Source organism: Temnothorax longispinosus, chromosome 6, assembly GCF_030848805.1.
Source record: "Temnothorax longispinosus isolate EJ_2023e chromosome 6, Tlon_JGU_v1, whole genome shotgun sequence".
In the NCBI taxonomy this organism is placed as follows: domain Eukaryota; kingdom Metazoa; phylum Arthropoda; class Insecta; order Hymenoptera; family Formicidae; genus Temnothorax; species Temnothorax longispinosus.
Genome location: NC_092363.1, coordinates 13531600 through 13547481, shown reverse-complemented (window position 1 = coordinate 13547481; position 15882 = coordinate 13531600). Strand labels below are relative to the sequence as shown.

Below are 15882 nucleotides of genomic sequence, written 5' to 3'. Positions count from 1 at the left end.
GAGACAAAGGTGGTGTGGCCTTCTCCTGGCGCCCAACAATTTCGCGTGTAGTTTTTTTTAGTTTTGAAGGGCTCTGCCACCCGGTCTAAATTTGGGTCGTTCTCCCGTCGCGCCGAACAGCTCCGTGGCCGAAGAGACGTCGCAAAATTTGGCGCCCAACGTGTGGCCCACTTAAACATTTACAAGAGAGTTGACTTTGGTTTGGAGAGTAGTTTTGTTGCGGATTCCCTGTTTTTTGTACGAAGGAATCTCATTTATATGAGACGTTTATGTCGGTAGATAGCGCCTATAAGTAAAACCACAGAGTTTGATTCTACCTATTGAGATTTTGCTTTGTATGTCAAGGTGAGAAAAAACCTACCAGCCAGTGAATACTTGGGAATATTAGTAAGTAGGCATTCGTGAATCAAACGTTGGTCCCCGATACAGGGAGAGTGTAGATACGCGCAACCTACCTAATGTTATTTTGCCAAAGTATTACTTGTGTTCTTGAGTTGATTTGTGCTATTGATTTGATTGATGCTATTGAGTTGATTTCGTATTATTAACTGCGCGGTTAGGAGCGAAACGCTCGCCGCTATTTTCGAGACCGTGAAATTTCGGGTGGGTATTTTGAGAGAGAATTTGGATTTCCGCGGGTGAACGGTTCGCCTTCGCCCTTATTGAGACGTTGAGTCGCGAGTAAAACGTCCAGGTGAGCTCTCGAGATGGCCAACGGAACGGACCAAGAGGACTGGATTGCGGAATTATCCCTCGAGCAACTACACGAGGAGCTGATAAAAAGGAGTCTAACCACTGATGGATTCGTACCAACCTTACGGAAGCGCCTGGAGCGCTACGAACGTTCTATGAGAGAGGGACTCAGTGGAGCCTCCCCCCACGAGACGAGGAACAATCCCCCGGACCCAGCTAATGTGAGCCTGAATCGAACGGAAAGCCGGAAAGTCCTGACGGCACCCGAATTCCAGTGGTTGGGAGCGCGACCACGTAACGACGCGCCGCGACGGACCGGAGCATCGGCCTCGGACGTCTACAACATTATGAGGCGTTGGAACCTGACTTTCTCGGGAGCCCGGGGAAACGACGCCGAAGCGTTCCTGATTCGTATCAAGGAGGGCCGTACTTTGATCCCGGTGTCAGACGAGGACATTTTTAAATGCTTGCCCTTTTTCTTATCCGGAATCGCGTTACATTGGTTCCGACAAAGACGATCTCAATGGAATTGTTGGTCTGAGTTTGAATTCGCGTGGAGGTCCCGTTTCGGGGATTCCGACTTCCAATTCGCGTTGCGGGAAGAGATCATGAAGCGTACTCAGGGTAAACACGAGTCAGCCGCAGACTATCTCACCTGCATGATCACCCTGTTCGACCGCCTTAGTCCACCTTGGTCGGTCGAAGAGCAACTTAATTATGCTCATCGCAATATGCTCCCTCGGCTACAACTGGCCATCCACCGAGAGGACTTTCGAAGTTTCGACGCGTTGGAGCAGATTGCCACCCGCTTTGAGAGGACACATCTTGCGGCAAAACAGTATCGCGCCCCGCCTCTCCCCAATAACTCTATGTTCCCAGAGCTAGCCTACCACGCGCCGACAAAGAGCGCAAGACCAGCAACCACTGCTGCTGCAATTCCGGTTAAGGCCCCGCAGAAAGCCGAGACACCCGCTGGGGGAGAGGCCATATCTCCCGGAGATGCCCCTACCGCGACGACTTCCGCCGCGGCAGATAAGACCATATCCACCGGCAAGTGTTGGAACTGTGCGAAGATCGGGCACCTCGCGCGAGAGTGTACGGAGCCTCGCCGTGTCTATTGCTATCGTTGTGGACGCACGGGAGATACCGTGCGTACCTGTCCCATTTGCGCGGGAAACGCGACCGGAAGATCGTAAATCGGGCCCTTACGACTCCTCAGAAGCCTTCGAAGGCCCAAGAACTTACAAGTCCGCACGAAGATCATGGTTGTGCGTATGGTACCTTCCCTACCGAAGGAAGTCCGCCCCTCGGCTATTTTCGGTTACGAGTGGGAAAACATCCCCTGGCCGCTTTGGTTGATACCGGCTCTAATTGCACCTTACTAGGATAGGAAGGGATTTGCATCGTCCGACGACTCGGCATCCGAACGAAGATCGGGCGCACCTTCCGAATACAGACGGCCAATGGAGAGATCGCGGAGGCCCATGAGGAGGTCAAACTGTCCTTCACTCTCGAAGGACGAACCCAAGCGATATCAGTCTGGCTGCTACCGAATTTGTCGGTCCCCGCCCTGGTCGGAGTCGATTTCTTGCGCGCCTTTGGAATTATCCTCGATTTTGCCTCCGGTCGGTGGAGCTTTGCGGACCACCCGTCGGTCACCTATGGTTTCGAGACAGAGGAGAAAGCCCTTAAAGATTATTGTGGACTCGCGCGAATGTCCCCAAACGAGGAGACTCGACTACAGAACTTCTTACGAACTCGACTCCCCGCAGCTGTGGCAAGTCCTGGCCTCACCACGATCACTGAACACAAGATCAACGTCGGTGACCACCCACCAATCAAGCAACGTTGTTATTTGGTATCCCCCAAAGTATTGGAAGCCATGCGTGAAGAAATCCGAGCCATGTTAGAAGCTGGAGTCATTGAACCATCGCATAGCGCCTGGTCGAATCCCGTGGTAATGGTGAAAAAGCCTAACGGAAAATACCGATTTTGTTTGGACTTTCGGAAAGTCAACGCGGTTTCAAAGAAAGACGCCTATCCTTCGCCTAATATGACGGGCATCCTGGATAAATTGCGTGCCGCCCGTTTCATTTCCACCATCGATCTTAGTCAAGCATACTTTCAGATCCCTCTCTCAAAGGAGTGCAGAGAGATTACGGCGTTTAGCGTGCCTGGGATGGGCCACTATCATTCACCCGCATGCCGTACGGACTCACGGGAGCCCCTGCCACGTTTCAGCGAGCCTTGGATGGCCTGATTGGCCCCGAGATGGAGCCGTATGTCTTCGCCTACCTCGACGATATCATCATCGCCACGCCGACTTTCGAGGAACATTTGCTCTGGCTTGGTCGAGTCTTGGATAAACTTATTGGCGCTGGTCTCGCCATCAACCCCGAGAAGTGTGAATTCTGCCGCCCTCAAGTCAAATATCTGGGCTTTGTAGTGCAGGAAGGGGGCTTGGCCGTAGATCCGGAGAAGACCCAGCCTATCGTAGAGTATCCCAGACCCACGAATATCAAACAGCTTCGACGTTTGTTAGGAATGGCCTCATGGTATCGGAGGTTTATTCCCCAGTTCGCGACTCTGAGCGAACCTCTGACCCGGCTACTGAAGAAAAATCAACGCTGGGAGTGGAACCCCGAACAAGAAGAAGCTTTCGAGCAATTGCGAACCCACCTATCGACTACCCCGCTGCTGTCCTGTCCGAACTTTGAGATCCCGTTCGTCTTGCAGACGGATGCTAGTTCTGTGGGACTGGGTGTGGTACTGACCCAGACGGTTGACAACGTAGAACACGTCATAGCTTACGCGAGCCGTGCGTTAACCGATCCAGAGCGTAAGTACTCGGTCACCGAGCAAGAATGTTTAGCCGTAGTCTGGGCCATTAAAAAGTTCCGGCCCTACCTCGAAGGTTATAAGTTTACCGTCATCACAGATCACAGCAGTCTTCGTTGGTTGCACAACTTGAAGAATCCCACCGGCAGGTTGGCCAGATGGGCCTTGGAACTCCTCGAATATGACTACGAAATTATTCACCGCAAGGGCGCCTTACATCATGTGCCCGACGCTCTGTCCCGCCTTCATGAGAGCGAAATCGAACCGGACCCGGCGCGAGCCACCGCCGCGCTGGACTCTCTCGATACGGAGGACGCGTGGTATATCAAGCGTTTTCGGGAGGTAGAGGAAGACCCGAGGCGCTTCCGTAATTGGAAACTTGTGGAGGGCCAATTGTATTTCCGGAGGCCCCGGCCAATCGTATCGGACCTGGTGGAAGATTTGCAACAGTGGAAGATGGTATTACCGCAGGAACTGAGAGGGGAGGCCCTTAAGGAATCCCACGATGACCCCCAAGCTGAACATCTCGGGGTGGAAAAGACGTACCATCGAGTGGCCGCTGCCTATTTTTGGCCCAATATGTTTCGAGAGGTGGCCGCCCACGTAAGGAGGTGTGAGGTGTGTCAACGTACTAAGGTGGAGCAGCAAGCTCCCGCCGGTTTGATGGGGCAACGCCAGGTTCAACAACCATGGACCGTAGTGGCGGCCGATATAATGGGACCTCTTCCGCGTAGTCGGGCAGGATATTCATATATCCTAGTAGTACAAGACCTATTCACGAAATGGATGGAATGTCGAGCTTTACGAGCCGCTAACGCCAAAAATATTGTGGAAGCCTTGGAGAAGCTCGTTCTTACCCGTTGGGGAACTCCTAAATCTCTGCTAACCGACAACGGCACCGAATTTGTCAATCGGACGCTAAAAAGTTTTGCCGCCGAGAATGGGATCCGACTTGCTACCGTGCCGCCGTACCACCCTCAGGCGAACCCAGTAAAGAGGGTCAACCGCATCCTGAAGACCATGATCACCGCCTTCCTCAAGGAAGATCACCGTGACTGGGATCTGCATCTCAAGGACTTTCGCTTCGCCTACAACACCGCCTACCACTCCTCTCTTGGAGTGTCTCCCGCCTTCTTGAACTTGGGCCGCGAATTGGCCCCAGCTCGATATTTGAGACATCAGCAATCTGACAAGTAACACTACCCAAGTGTAAATCGCCGATTTGGATAATGTTTTAATATGTTTTAGTAGACGTAAAAATAAGACATACGTATTTTTTTTTATCTGCGGAAAACCATATTTAGGGTGTAACATATATTTTTTTCAAAATTTTTGAATAAAATTTGCAATTATCTGGGCATTTTTTAAATTTTTGTTTCAAATACAGGGGGTGGTTTACCCCCTAAAAATGATCGAGTCAAAAATTTTTCATTTTTCATATCTCTTGATAATGCTATTTTATTTGGTTCGGGCCGAAAATACTGAATCCTTATATACAAAACAATTAAATCGATACTCATAAATTCAAAGGGGTGTTTCACACCCTAAATATGGTTTTCCGCAGATAAAAAAAAATACGTATGTCTTATTTTTACGTCTACCAAAACATATTAAAACATTATCCAAATCAGCGATTTACACTTGGGTAGTGTTACTTGTGAGTCGGAAGAGGACACCCCAGATATAAGCGGGTGGTCCGACCGCATGAAGAGACTACAACCAATATATGAGTGGGTGGTCGAAAATCTCGAGCGAGCTCATACCCGGCAATCGCATCATTATAATTTGCGTCGACGGAATCGACAGTATAACGTAAACGACTTAGTCTGGCGACGGCAGCATACCCTGTCGTCGGCCGTACAGAATATTGCTGCTAAACTAGCCCCGAAATTTCACGGCCCTTTTCGCGTTTCGAAAGTCTTGTCTCCGGTTGTGTACGAACTCGTGAACTTGGAAGGAAAGTCGGTAGGAAAAAGTCATGTGAAGGACTTGAAACCCTACTTCCCTCCCAAATCTCAGTAATTTGGTATGAGTGAGTGTATGAATTAAGAGTAAAAGTGTTGAGTCGGAGGAAGCGCCCGTGCTGGTGTCCGGATTGGGGGTTGTGGGCCGAACGGTCAAGACCTGGTCGGTCCTTTCCGGGGGGGAAGGAGTTGTGACGTTGCACCGTGTGCACATCACAGTCTTCCCCATTCCCATCTTTGTATTGCGCGCGTAATGCCGAGTTAATAGTTTTCAGGAAGAAGCGGCCGGAGGGCCCGTTTCGACAGCGTGGCGCCATCCGCCGGTACGGCGAAGCGCCCTGATCTAGAGGGCCGCGAGTCGAAGCCGCGGGAATGATCCCGGGACTGTTGGGTCGATCGCGAGCGTGGACTGACGTACGGCGAGAGCCTTCCCGTTGCGCCGGGAATAAGCGAGGGCGGCGGCCCTAGGAGTTACGTTGTGAAGGAAGGAAGGACGAGATGTAAACGACCAGCAATCCCGGACCGTATCGGGGAACAGCGGGGCGAATTGTCGAGTACCGTTTCGCGTTATTCCGTTTCGTTTCTACGGGTAAGACATAGCCCGCCCGCTGACTCCCCGTAAGAATACCGAAGGAGCGTCCGTTTCTTCCCGACTCGACCGGTGTGGTATAAGATTTTGCGTGTAATCGAGTAACGACGAGCGACCGCGTGGCACCGGCCACGCGTCATGAGTGTGGCGCGTGTTGCGAGATCAAACCTCGCGGATTGGCTCAACAGTCATTAGAGTTAAATTACCGTTTCAAGTATTTCGAGATTACCGTTTATGATTATCGCGTCTATCGATTCGTGAGTAAGATATCTGCGTTCCCGTTAGAGTTAGTTTCGAGTATTTTGTGATCTGAGTCGTGCGTGTCTTTCACGCGTACGGTCATTCTGGGGCGTGCCGGCTTCCTGATACGTTAATTACCGCGCCCGGTACGGGAAGTGTGAGGTGTCGGGGTAACGGATCTGGAGTAAGCCTTTCCGGATAAGGTGACCAAAAAACGGCCGCAATTACCATTCAGAGATTTAGAGTATGATGTACTTCGGCTGAGAGTATTACGCGCCCCGGAGTGAGTCGGGCGGGAGTATCACGTGCTTGCGACGTGTACCGTTCGTTCTGCGAGAAACTTTTATTTTGCGTATACCGTCCATTCTGCGAGAAACCTTTGTTTTACGTGTATCGTTCCTTCAGAGAGAAGCATTTATTTTGCGTGGATCGTTCTTTTCGCGAGAAATATTCCGTTTGCGTGCGTTGTTCATTGTTCGACCAATATTCCGTCTTCGAGTTCTCTATTTCGCGCGTATCGTCCTTTCGAGGATATTAATCGGCGGCGTAATAGCGAATCTTCTGTCCTTACGCGCATCAGTTGTCCGGCGAATAATATTTATTCGAGCCACTTGGAGCGGATCCACGTTGAAAGAGCGCGTGATCAAGACGTGACTCCCGCGGAGTAAACACAATCACGCGTTCTCGTAAATATCATCCCACGTTCTATGGCGATGTAGTTACGGGTCGCGAATAATGTATCCATCCTGTCGGGATCTTCCCTGATGTTATTATACGTGATATCATGACCTTCTAATATACTTTGCGTTGTGATTTTATATTATATTAGTTATAAAGGAATATTGTTTGTGTATTTTGATGCCGCCTAACCACAGCCAAACTCCTCTAGACTCGGCCATCCGCTGAACCCCGACCTTCGACCGACTAAACTGAGCAGCTGTCGCGACCGGCCGGAGCCCGTGAGAGTATTGCGAGTAATTCAAGTATTGAGAGTAACTGAGAGTGTTTAGCGTTTCGAGACAAAGGTGGTGTGGCCTTCTCCACACCTGGCGCCCAACAATTTCGCGTGTAGTTTTTTTTTAGTTTTGAAGGGCTCTGCCACCCGGTCTAGATTTGGGTCGTTCTCCCGTCGCGCCGAACAGCTCCGCGACCAAAGAGACGTCGCAATGTATATGTAAAGAATGTAAAATATTCTACAATAAACCTTTTTTTATAAAAATATAAAAATTTATAATAAAATTGCATGATTAATATCAGCTATATAAATTGATCAAAAATTAACATCAATTGTACCAGAATTTTTAAAATGTTAGTACGCACAAAACAAGATATAACCCAATATAACCTATTAAATTTTTGTTTATATTACTCATTTCCTCACTTATTTCTCATTTATTTCATATTTTTGTTACTAAATGTTGCTTATATTAAGTAATAATATAAAATATTGATAAGGTACGATTTTTAAGCGACCGGCACACATTCCGCAACTCTCTCATACGTCAACAAATAATTTGTTAGATATTATTCATAATAGTTCACATCAGTTTGTTTTCATTAATAACAAATTCGGTTGGACGCACCAGTGCGCACTCACAGTGCACATTAAAGCCGTTGTACACTGATTTAATCTCTAATATTTAAAGTAAAATCCAAATATTTTGACTGATAAAATGCGTAATACAATTTTATCAAATAATATTAAAAGAATATTAAGGATTTTGTGACTTAACCCGTTTATATTAAACATACACTTTATGTTGATTTGTGTACGACGGCTTTAATGTGCACTGAGTGCGCACTGGTGTGTCAAACCGAATTCGCTATAAAAGACGTGGTAGTGTCTTGTGCCAAGTGTAAGCGCAGCGAGACACAGACCGTGTATCTATACGCAACCCGACAAGTTGAGAAACTTTTAGATTATCAGATCTCAATAACGGTTAAGGTGATTGGGCATTGTACCATATGAGTCAATATAAGGCCTAAATTTTATTTTAAGAAAAACCATTTTTATGGATATATTCTAGACACTTGTATAATTACTGATTTTATAATGTAACTTTTCATTCGATTACGTATCAATTTATCTACTGATAAATGTAAACAGTTCAAGATTTGACTTCAGTTGACATTCGTACAAGAGAAATGTCGCGACATTGCATCTCTTCGCTGTAGGCAGCTATCATGCCAGTACCATGTGTTTGAGTGAGGTTATGTATTATGTTTATGTTAAAAAATAATGGAAGGTAACAAAAAATTTCGATAACGAGAGATTTGCTTGCAAAAGAATAGTGCTGTGGAAAGAAAACACTACACGGCGCGGCGTTGCCACATGTTCACGTCACGTACAGCTGATCGAAAGGCCGACAAGAAACGCGACGATTCATCAACTTTTGATTGAATTTTTGGCTTTATTACACGTCAACGTCGTTTTGTCTTATACTTAACAAGTGCTAGAAGAATCAAATAATGTTATTTTCAGTTTTTTGAACTTGTTTCTTTACAGACAGTGAGTGAAATTCTCGAAAAATGTATGTTTCCGGTACAATTTCCCATAAAACCTATGTCAAAAATGCCAACTTTGAGATTTAATATCTCAAAAACTAGACGTCAGATCTTCTCAAAATTGCAAATTTAAGCGTATTTAGGTTTTTTTTATAACATATATTTAATTCGGATTTTTTTCTTTGACATGCTCTGATAGCCCAATCACCTTAAGCCAATTAAGTTCTGAGTAGGCTTAATCGACAGCTGCCCGAGAAAAAATGGACTTATATAATCATATAAGATCATATATAATTGGCCATATATAATTAGATCCGATTTGGCGCGATATGATCTTATCAATCTTATGTAATCAACTGTGATTATATGTAATCAGATGTGATATGATTCAATATGTAATATTATTGTATTTAATCAAATATAAATATACATATAGAGTTATACACAATCATACATAATTAAGTCACAAAATTTTGAATTATTATCGAGAAAATCTCTATTTTTATAATCGATAACGTTTGGCTAGTGGTGACAGTTCGACCATTGGTTTTGGTCAGATACGACTCCCTACACGGAATGAGGGAGGTTCCAGGTTCGAACTCTGGCTGAGGTAATACTTTTCGCAATAATAATTTAATTTAATAAAAATGAGATGCTTATATGTGTTACGTCCAACCCCAGGATTTGAATTAGAAAATTGGGAAGCGAAGGAAAGGCTAACCAGATGGGTAGGGGTAAGGAAGGACGCAACCAGATACTTGCAAATGTCGTTCGCAGGTACACGCTCTGAGGCGCGTGGCGCGAGCCGAACGCACTTTTAATGGCTCAGGAAGGGTCAACGTCCGAAGGGACGCTGTCGGTCCTCTTTTGAGTCAGGAAATTTAATCCCTTTAACTCAGGATCGGACCTCGTGCGATTTCGAGAGGGGAAAGAGTAGTGGATGAAGTTTAAGTTGTAAATGAACGCAGATTGAAATTAATATTTAACATAAGATAAACATTTATTACGATAATATAAGCTAGTTGAACAATAAATGAGAATTAGGGCAAATAAAATTAAATACATTCATAAGTGTGAATGTCGGATGCATGTGTAACGTGTGTGCGTGTGTGTTCTTCGCGGGTGTTACATTGGTACGGGGGTGATCGGGCAGAATCTTTGAAGGGGAAACCTATTCAATGCACATCCTGCCCGCTATTATTACAATTAGTTTTAGGATTGAAGTTACATGAATTTAACTATGTATGTGTGAGATGTATACGAGTATTTGAATTAAATTAAAACATAATAACGCGGAGGACCGGCGTTAACTTGTTTCTGGCGGAATTCCAACGCTTGTTTTTCAACCTCCCTTCGCGCTTGCTTGTTCCGACGATTCCGCTCGTGTCTCGCGGCGTTTTGGGACTTCGCAGGAGTTTCATCAGCGAGATCACGCAAATTCACTATAAGTTAGTGGGGTTAATTACCGTAGTACGTTAATCGCGGGGAAGTTGACTCGGGTTTGAAAAGTTTAAATTAAAGGAAAAGGGTCTGCTGACCTTGCCAACAGTAATAGAAAAGAAAATTACTCCGAATCCGCCGATAATTCAGCTAATTCGGAAGTAATAGGAGAAGAAGATTACTCCGAGTCCACCAATAACTCAGCTAATTCGGAAGTAATAAGGGAAGAAGATTACTCCGAGTCGGCCAATAACTCAGCTAATTCGGAAGTAATAGGGGAAGAAGATTACTCCGAGTCCGCCGATAACTCAGATAATTCGGAAGAAACGAGATGATCAAAAGGAGTTAGAGAGATGGGAAGGTTAGTGTATGACCGAGAGACTTCCCGAACACGAAAATATATAAAAAGAAAGGGGGAGCCGATATGTATATAAATATATATATCTAACAAACAGTAATACAGCATTGCTCTACATAGATTTTTGTAATAAATTTACTGCTCTACAAAAAAGATCTCTTATCATTTTTTCATAAATTCAACCGTTCAAAAGATATTCAAAGTTAAAGTTTGATAAATTTTATAATACTTGTTTTTGCTTCTTATAAATTTTATGAATTTTGTATCATATCGACTATCAAAAATTATGAAATAATCAATACATATTTTTGTAGAAAATTTAACGATCTACAAAAAAGATCTCTTATATTTTTTTCATAAATATAACCATTTAGACGATATTAAGGTTTAAGGTTTATTGATTTTTTATACCGGAGGAGGTACTGAAATTTATACCACGCATAAAGCACACCTAAATTAACGTATATTCACAGTTTCAACAAAATCTATAGAAAATCGATTTTCTCTAGTATAAGGACAAGAGAACTACCTTAAATATAAAAATTGCTTGCTTATCAAGTACATTTTTTAGTGCAAACTTAATTTGTAAAAATTTTATAGTTAATAAATATAACATTTTCATCTTGTATATATGCTACTAGAATAAAAATAAAGAATCTGAAAGAAAATCTTGAAATAGAGAAAACGTTCAAGTAAAATTTGAAATATAAAAAAAAATTCTAAAATATAGAAAATCAATGATATATCTATTTATGTGACTACAGAAACTTGTCTAAATAACCTAGATTAATTCTTTTTATTTATATTATAGATAGAATTATAACTTGAAAACAAAAAGTTAATAATTATTTTTTCACTGTTCCTTTTTAAGATTAATTTTAATATATAAATTATTTAGCAATTAATATTCAAATTATAAGAAAATTTGATTAATTTAAAAACAGCATTTAAACTATAACTATACTGTTTTTACTTGTGCCATAGATGTAGGAACATATTCTAAAGAAATATTGCTAGAAGAACAAATTTGATTATATTTACATTAACAATCAATTAACTTCCATTTAATAAATAGATTCATATTAGTGTAATCTGTTCAAAATCAAAATTAGAACTCAGTAAGCTTATAAGTCAAGAAATTTCTCACCCATTCTATGCTGTTTCAGAGAGATACAAGGGAATTTCTCTTCCTTACAATACAACGAAACCACTGCTCTTGTCTTATCTTATAGGGACACGATCACATTTGTTCCATTTTCCTTTTCAGTGTATTATTTTACCTTAAATCATCATTATATGCTTGTTATTATATCATATCTTATATATTCCATATTTAATACAATATCTCAGATTCTTTACTTGAAATAGTCAAATCTAAATTTATAAAAATTTTACATTAGAGAAAATACAGATTATATATATATATATATATATATATATATATATATATATATATATATGTTTTTGGTATATTTCAAAAATATTTAAAAAGACCTATATACATGCATATATTTAGAAGCAGTAAATATTGATTAATCAATATAGCTACCTTTAGCAATCATCTATATCGTTTTTCTTAAAGCTATAAATGATTTAACATGTACGGTCTATTTCAAGGACATATAAATATTAATAGGCAATGGGTTGATATGAGGACATATACACATTTTACGTATGGACTATTATGGGGACACAGATATATAAAATTGAAACTTTATATATTTTAATCCACTTTGAACTCAGTAATATTACCTTATAGCTATAATTGATAAGTATACCATATTTTGCATAATATCAACAATTTCATATACATGGATATTTTTGAGGACTTTTAAAATAAATACACAGAGACAAGATTACCTTAACACATAAATTCATGCGCATATTCGGAGTGTGTACTCGTATGTGCATTTGCCTGTAAAAATTTATGTGGAATCTACATTCTATATAGAATGTAGATTTCAATATTAGACGTTAAGAAACATTATTTGCAGTGAGGTGAGAAAGTTTAAAGATTGAGAAACATGTACATAAGTAAAATAGAATAGTTTTTGCAGTGTTCGCCACTGGTTCAGAATCATGCACATATCGGAGCATAATTTAAAAGCAGTAAATATTGTTTAATCAATGTTGCTATCTTTAGCTATCATCTATATCATTTTTCTCAAAACTATAATTGATTAAATATATATGGTCTATTTTAAGAACATATAGACATTAACAAGTAATGGTTTAATATGAGAACATACATTTTACATATGGACTATTATGGGGACATGGATTAATAAAATTGAAATTCTTATATATTTCAATACAATTTAAATCTAGCAACATAACTTTATAGCTATAACTGCTAACTATACTGTATTATGCATAATATTAATAATTTTATATGCATGGATATTTTTGAGGACTTTTAAAGTACACATAGAGACAATATATTGCCTTAACACATAAATTTTTCGCGCGTATCAGGACATATTTGAAGCGCGTGCTTGTGTATGCATATTCGTGTATGTACCATAATTATTGGTTATGTCGGTATTATCACGAAACGGCACACTAAAGGTCTAAAGGTATATCATATATTTAGACAAACTTGCATAGCGCATAAACATAAGCATAAGAAAATTGATTAATCCATATACATATGCATAAAGAAATAAGTCAATCCGTTTTTTTATACATATGCTTATGTACCTATGCAAGTTTGTCTGGATTGACCTTTAATGCAACTAATATTTTATGTGCTCTATACCTAGTATATAAAGTAATCTATTATCTATGTTACTTTTTTAAATCTGATGTTTTCACATAAATCAAATGTTGATATATCAAACTATAAAATGTCAGTCAGCCTCTAGCTATTTTGAAACAACTGTTTGAATTGCGATTTCTCGAATAACCAACAATGATACAGGCAAATGCACATACGAGTACACACTCCGAATATGCGCATGAATTTATGTGTTAAGGTAATCTTGTCTCTGTGTATTTATTTTAAAAGTCCTCAAAAATACCCATATATATGAAATTGCTGATATTATGCAAAATATGGTATGTTATCAATTATAGCTATAAGGTAATATTACTGAGTTCAAAGTGGATTAAAATATGGGACAATCTACGTCACTTTTACCCCCCATCTGTCCAAAATTGGTATGGACGGATTTTAATGACTAAGGTCGGGAAATGTTTGTCTTGAAAAGAGCTTTCGAAAGGCGTGTGGCATATATGCGCAATTCAACATGGCGTCATGTTGAATCTGAAATTTTGAATTTATTCCTTTAAGCAGCCATAACTATGACGCCATGTTGAATTGCGCATATATGGCACACGCCTTTCGAAAGCTCTTTTCAAGACGAACATTTACCGCTTTTAGTCATTAAAATCCGTCCATACCAATTTTGGACAGATGGGGAGTAAGGACAATCCACGTCACTTTTACCCCCCATCTGTCCAAAATTGGTATGAACGGATTTTAATGACTAAGGGTGGAAAATGTTCGTCTTGAAAAGAGCTTTCGAAAGGCGTGTAGCATATATGCGCAATTCAACATGGCGTCATAGTTATGGCTGCTTAAAGGGATAAATTCAAAATTTCAGATTCAACATGACGCCATGTTGAATTGCGCATATATGCCACACGCCTTTCAAAAGCTCTTTTCAAGACGAACATTTTCCGACCTTAGTCATTAAAATCCGTCCATACCAATTTTGGACAGATGGGGGGGGGGGGGTAAAAGTGACGTAGATTGTCCTTACCCCCCATCTGTCCAAAATTGGTATGGACGGATTTTAATGACTAAGGGCGGAAAATGTTCGTCTTGAAAAGAGCTTTCGAAAGGCGTGTGGCATATATGCGCAATTCAACATGGCGTCATGTACTTGAATCTGAAATTTTGAATTTATCCCTTTAAGCAGCCATAACTATGACGCCATGTTGAATTGCGCATATATGCCACACGCCTTTCAAAAGCTCTTTTCAAGACGAACATTTTCCGCCCTTAGTCATTAAAATCCGTCCATACCAATTTTGGACAAATGGAGGGTAAAAGTGACGTGGATTGTCCCATATATAAAGTTTCAATTTTATATATCCGTGTCCCCATAATAGTCCATACGTAAAATGTGTATATGTCCTCATATCAACCCATTGCCTATTAATATTTATATGTTCTTGAAATAGACCGTACATGTTGGTACCAATGAGAATAAACAAGCAAAAAAGAATATATAAAATTGCAAAAATACAATGTCTGTTAAGTTAGCATCTCTCCTACAAAAAACTATCTGTATTTTAACTGGTTCTTTACTCCTGTACATATGGGATGCTCACATTTGAGTTGGCCATAGGGGATGAGCATGGAAATCTTATTGTACATATTTAGAAAGCACATAAATTGAGGAACATTTTGACTAAAACCAATTCGCTATCTGTATTTCAACTGGTACTTTACTAAGAGTACGTATGGGATGCTCGCGTTCGGGTCGGCCGAAGCGGATGAGCACGAAAATTTCATTGTGCATATTTTGGGAACACATAAATTGAGGAACATTTTAAGACTAAAACCAATTTGCTATCTGTATTTTAACTGATACTTTACTATTGTAAATATGGGGTGCTCACGTTCGGGGTCAGCCGAAAAGGATAAGCATGGAAATCTCATTGTGCATATTTCGGAAGCATATAAATTGAGAAACAAACATTTTAAAATTAAAACCAATTTGCTAACTGTATTTTAACTGGTACTTTACTCTTGTACGTATGGGATGTTCACGTTTGGGTCGGCCGAAGGAGATAAACACGAAAATTTTATTGTGCATATTTCGGGAAGTTAAGCCAGCACCCCCACTTTTAATTGCAATTTCCCGCGAAACCGCTTGAGCACAAAGATCGTGAATAAAGCACATAATTAGCACATAAAGAGCACTTAATTTCTGTATACGTGTTATTCCGGTTTTTTGTAGGAAAGGTGCTAACTTAACAGACATAAAAATACATGGTTGGTAAATTTTGAGGACAGTACTAATAAATTAAAACAGAATTTATAATATGATCAAGTAAATAAGGATGGGCAATAAGAGCCAAGCGCCGTAAATAATGCGCAATCAAATTATCGTAACGATATATATTATAATAAAACGGACGTTTCGACACTTTTTTTGTGTCTTCTTCAGCGTTAATACATAAATTCGACGAAGTTGATCTGTGAGAGACAGTCAAGCGCAATCAAAATTCACGACGGTAAAACA

General features: G+C 41.0%; 1 protein-coding gene across 5 annotated transcripts in view; it reads right to left on the bottom strand.

Moving 5' to 3' along the window:
* The window catches only part of Ack-like (activated Cdc42 kinase-like), a 154365-nt gene extending 142439 nt beyond the window's left edge, over positions 1-11926 (bottom strand). For all 5 annotated transcript variants that reach the window (XM_071781179.1, XM_071781180.1, XM_071781181.1 and 2 more), the window contains exon 1: positions 11775-11926. In XM_071781179.1, coding sequence (XP_071637280.1) covers positions 11775-11778 — 4 coding nt within the window. In that variant the 5' untranslated portion in view covers positions 11779-11926. The remainder of the gene's footprint in view (positions 1-11774) is intronic.
* Positions 11927-15882: the final 3956 nt, after the last annotated feature.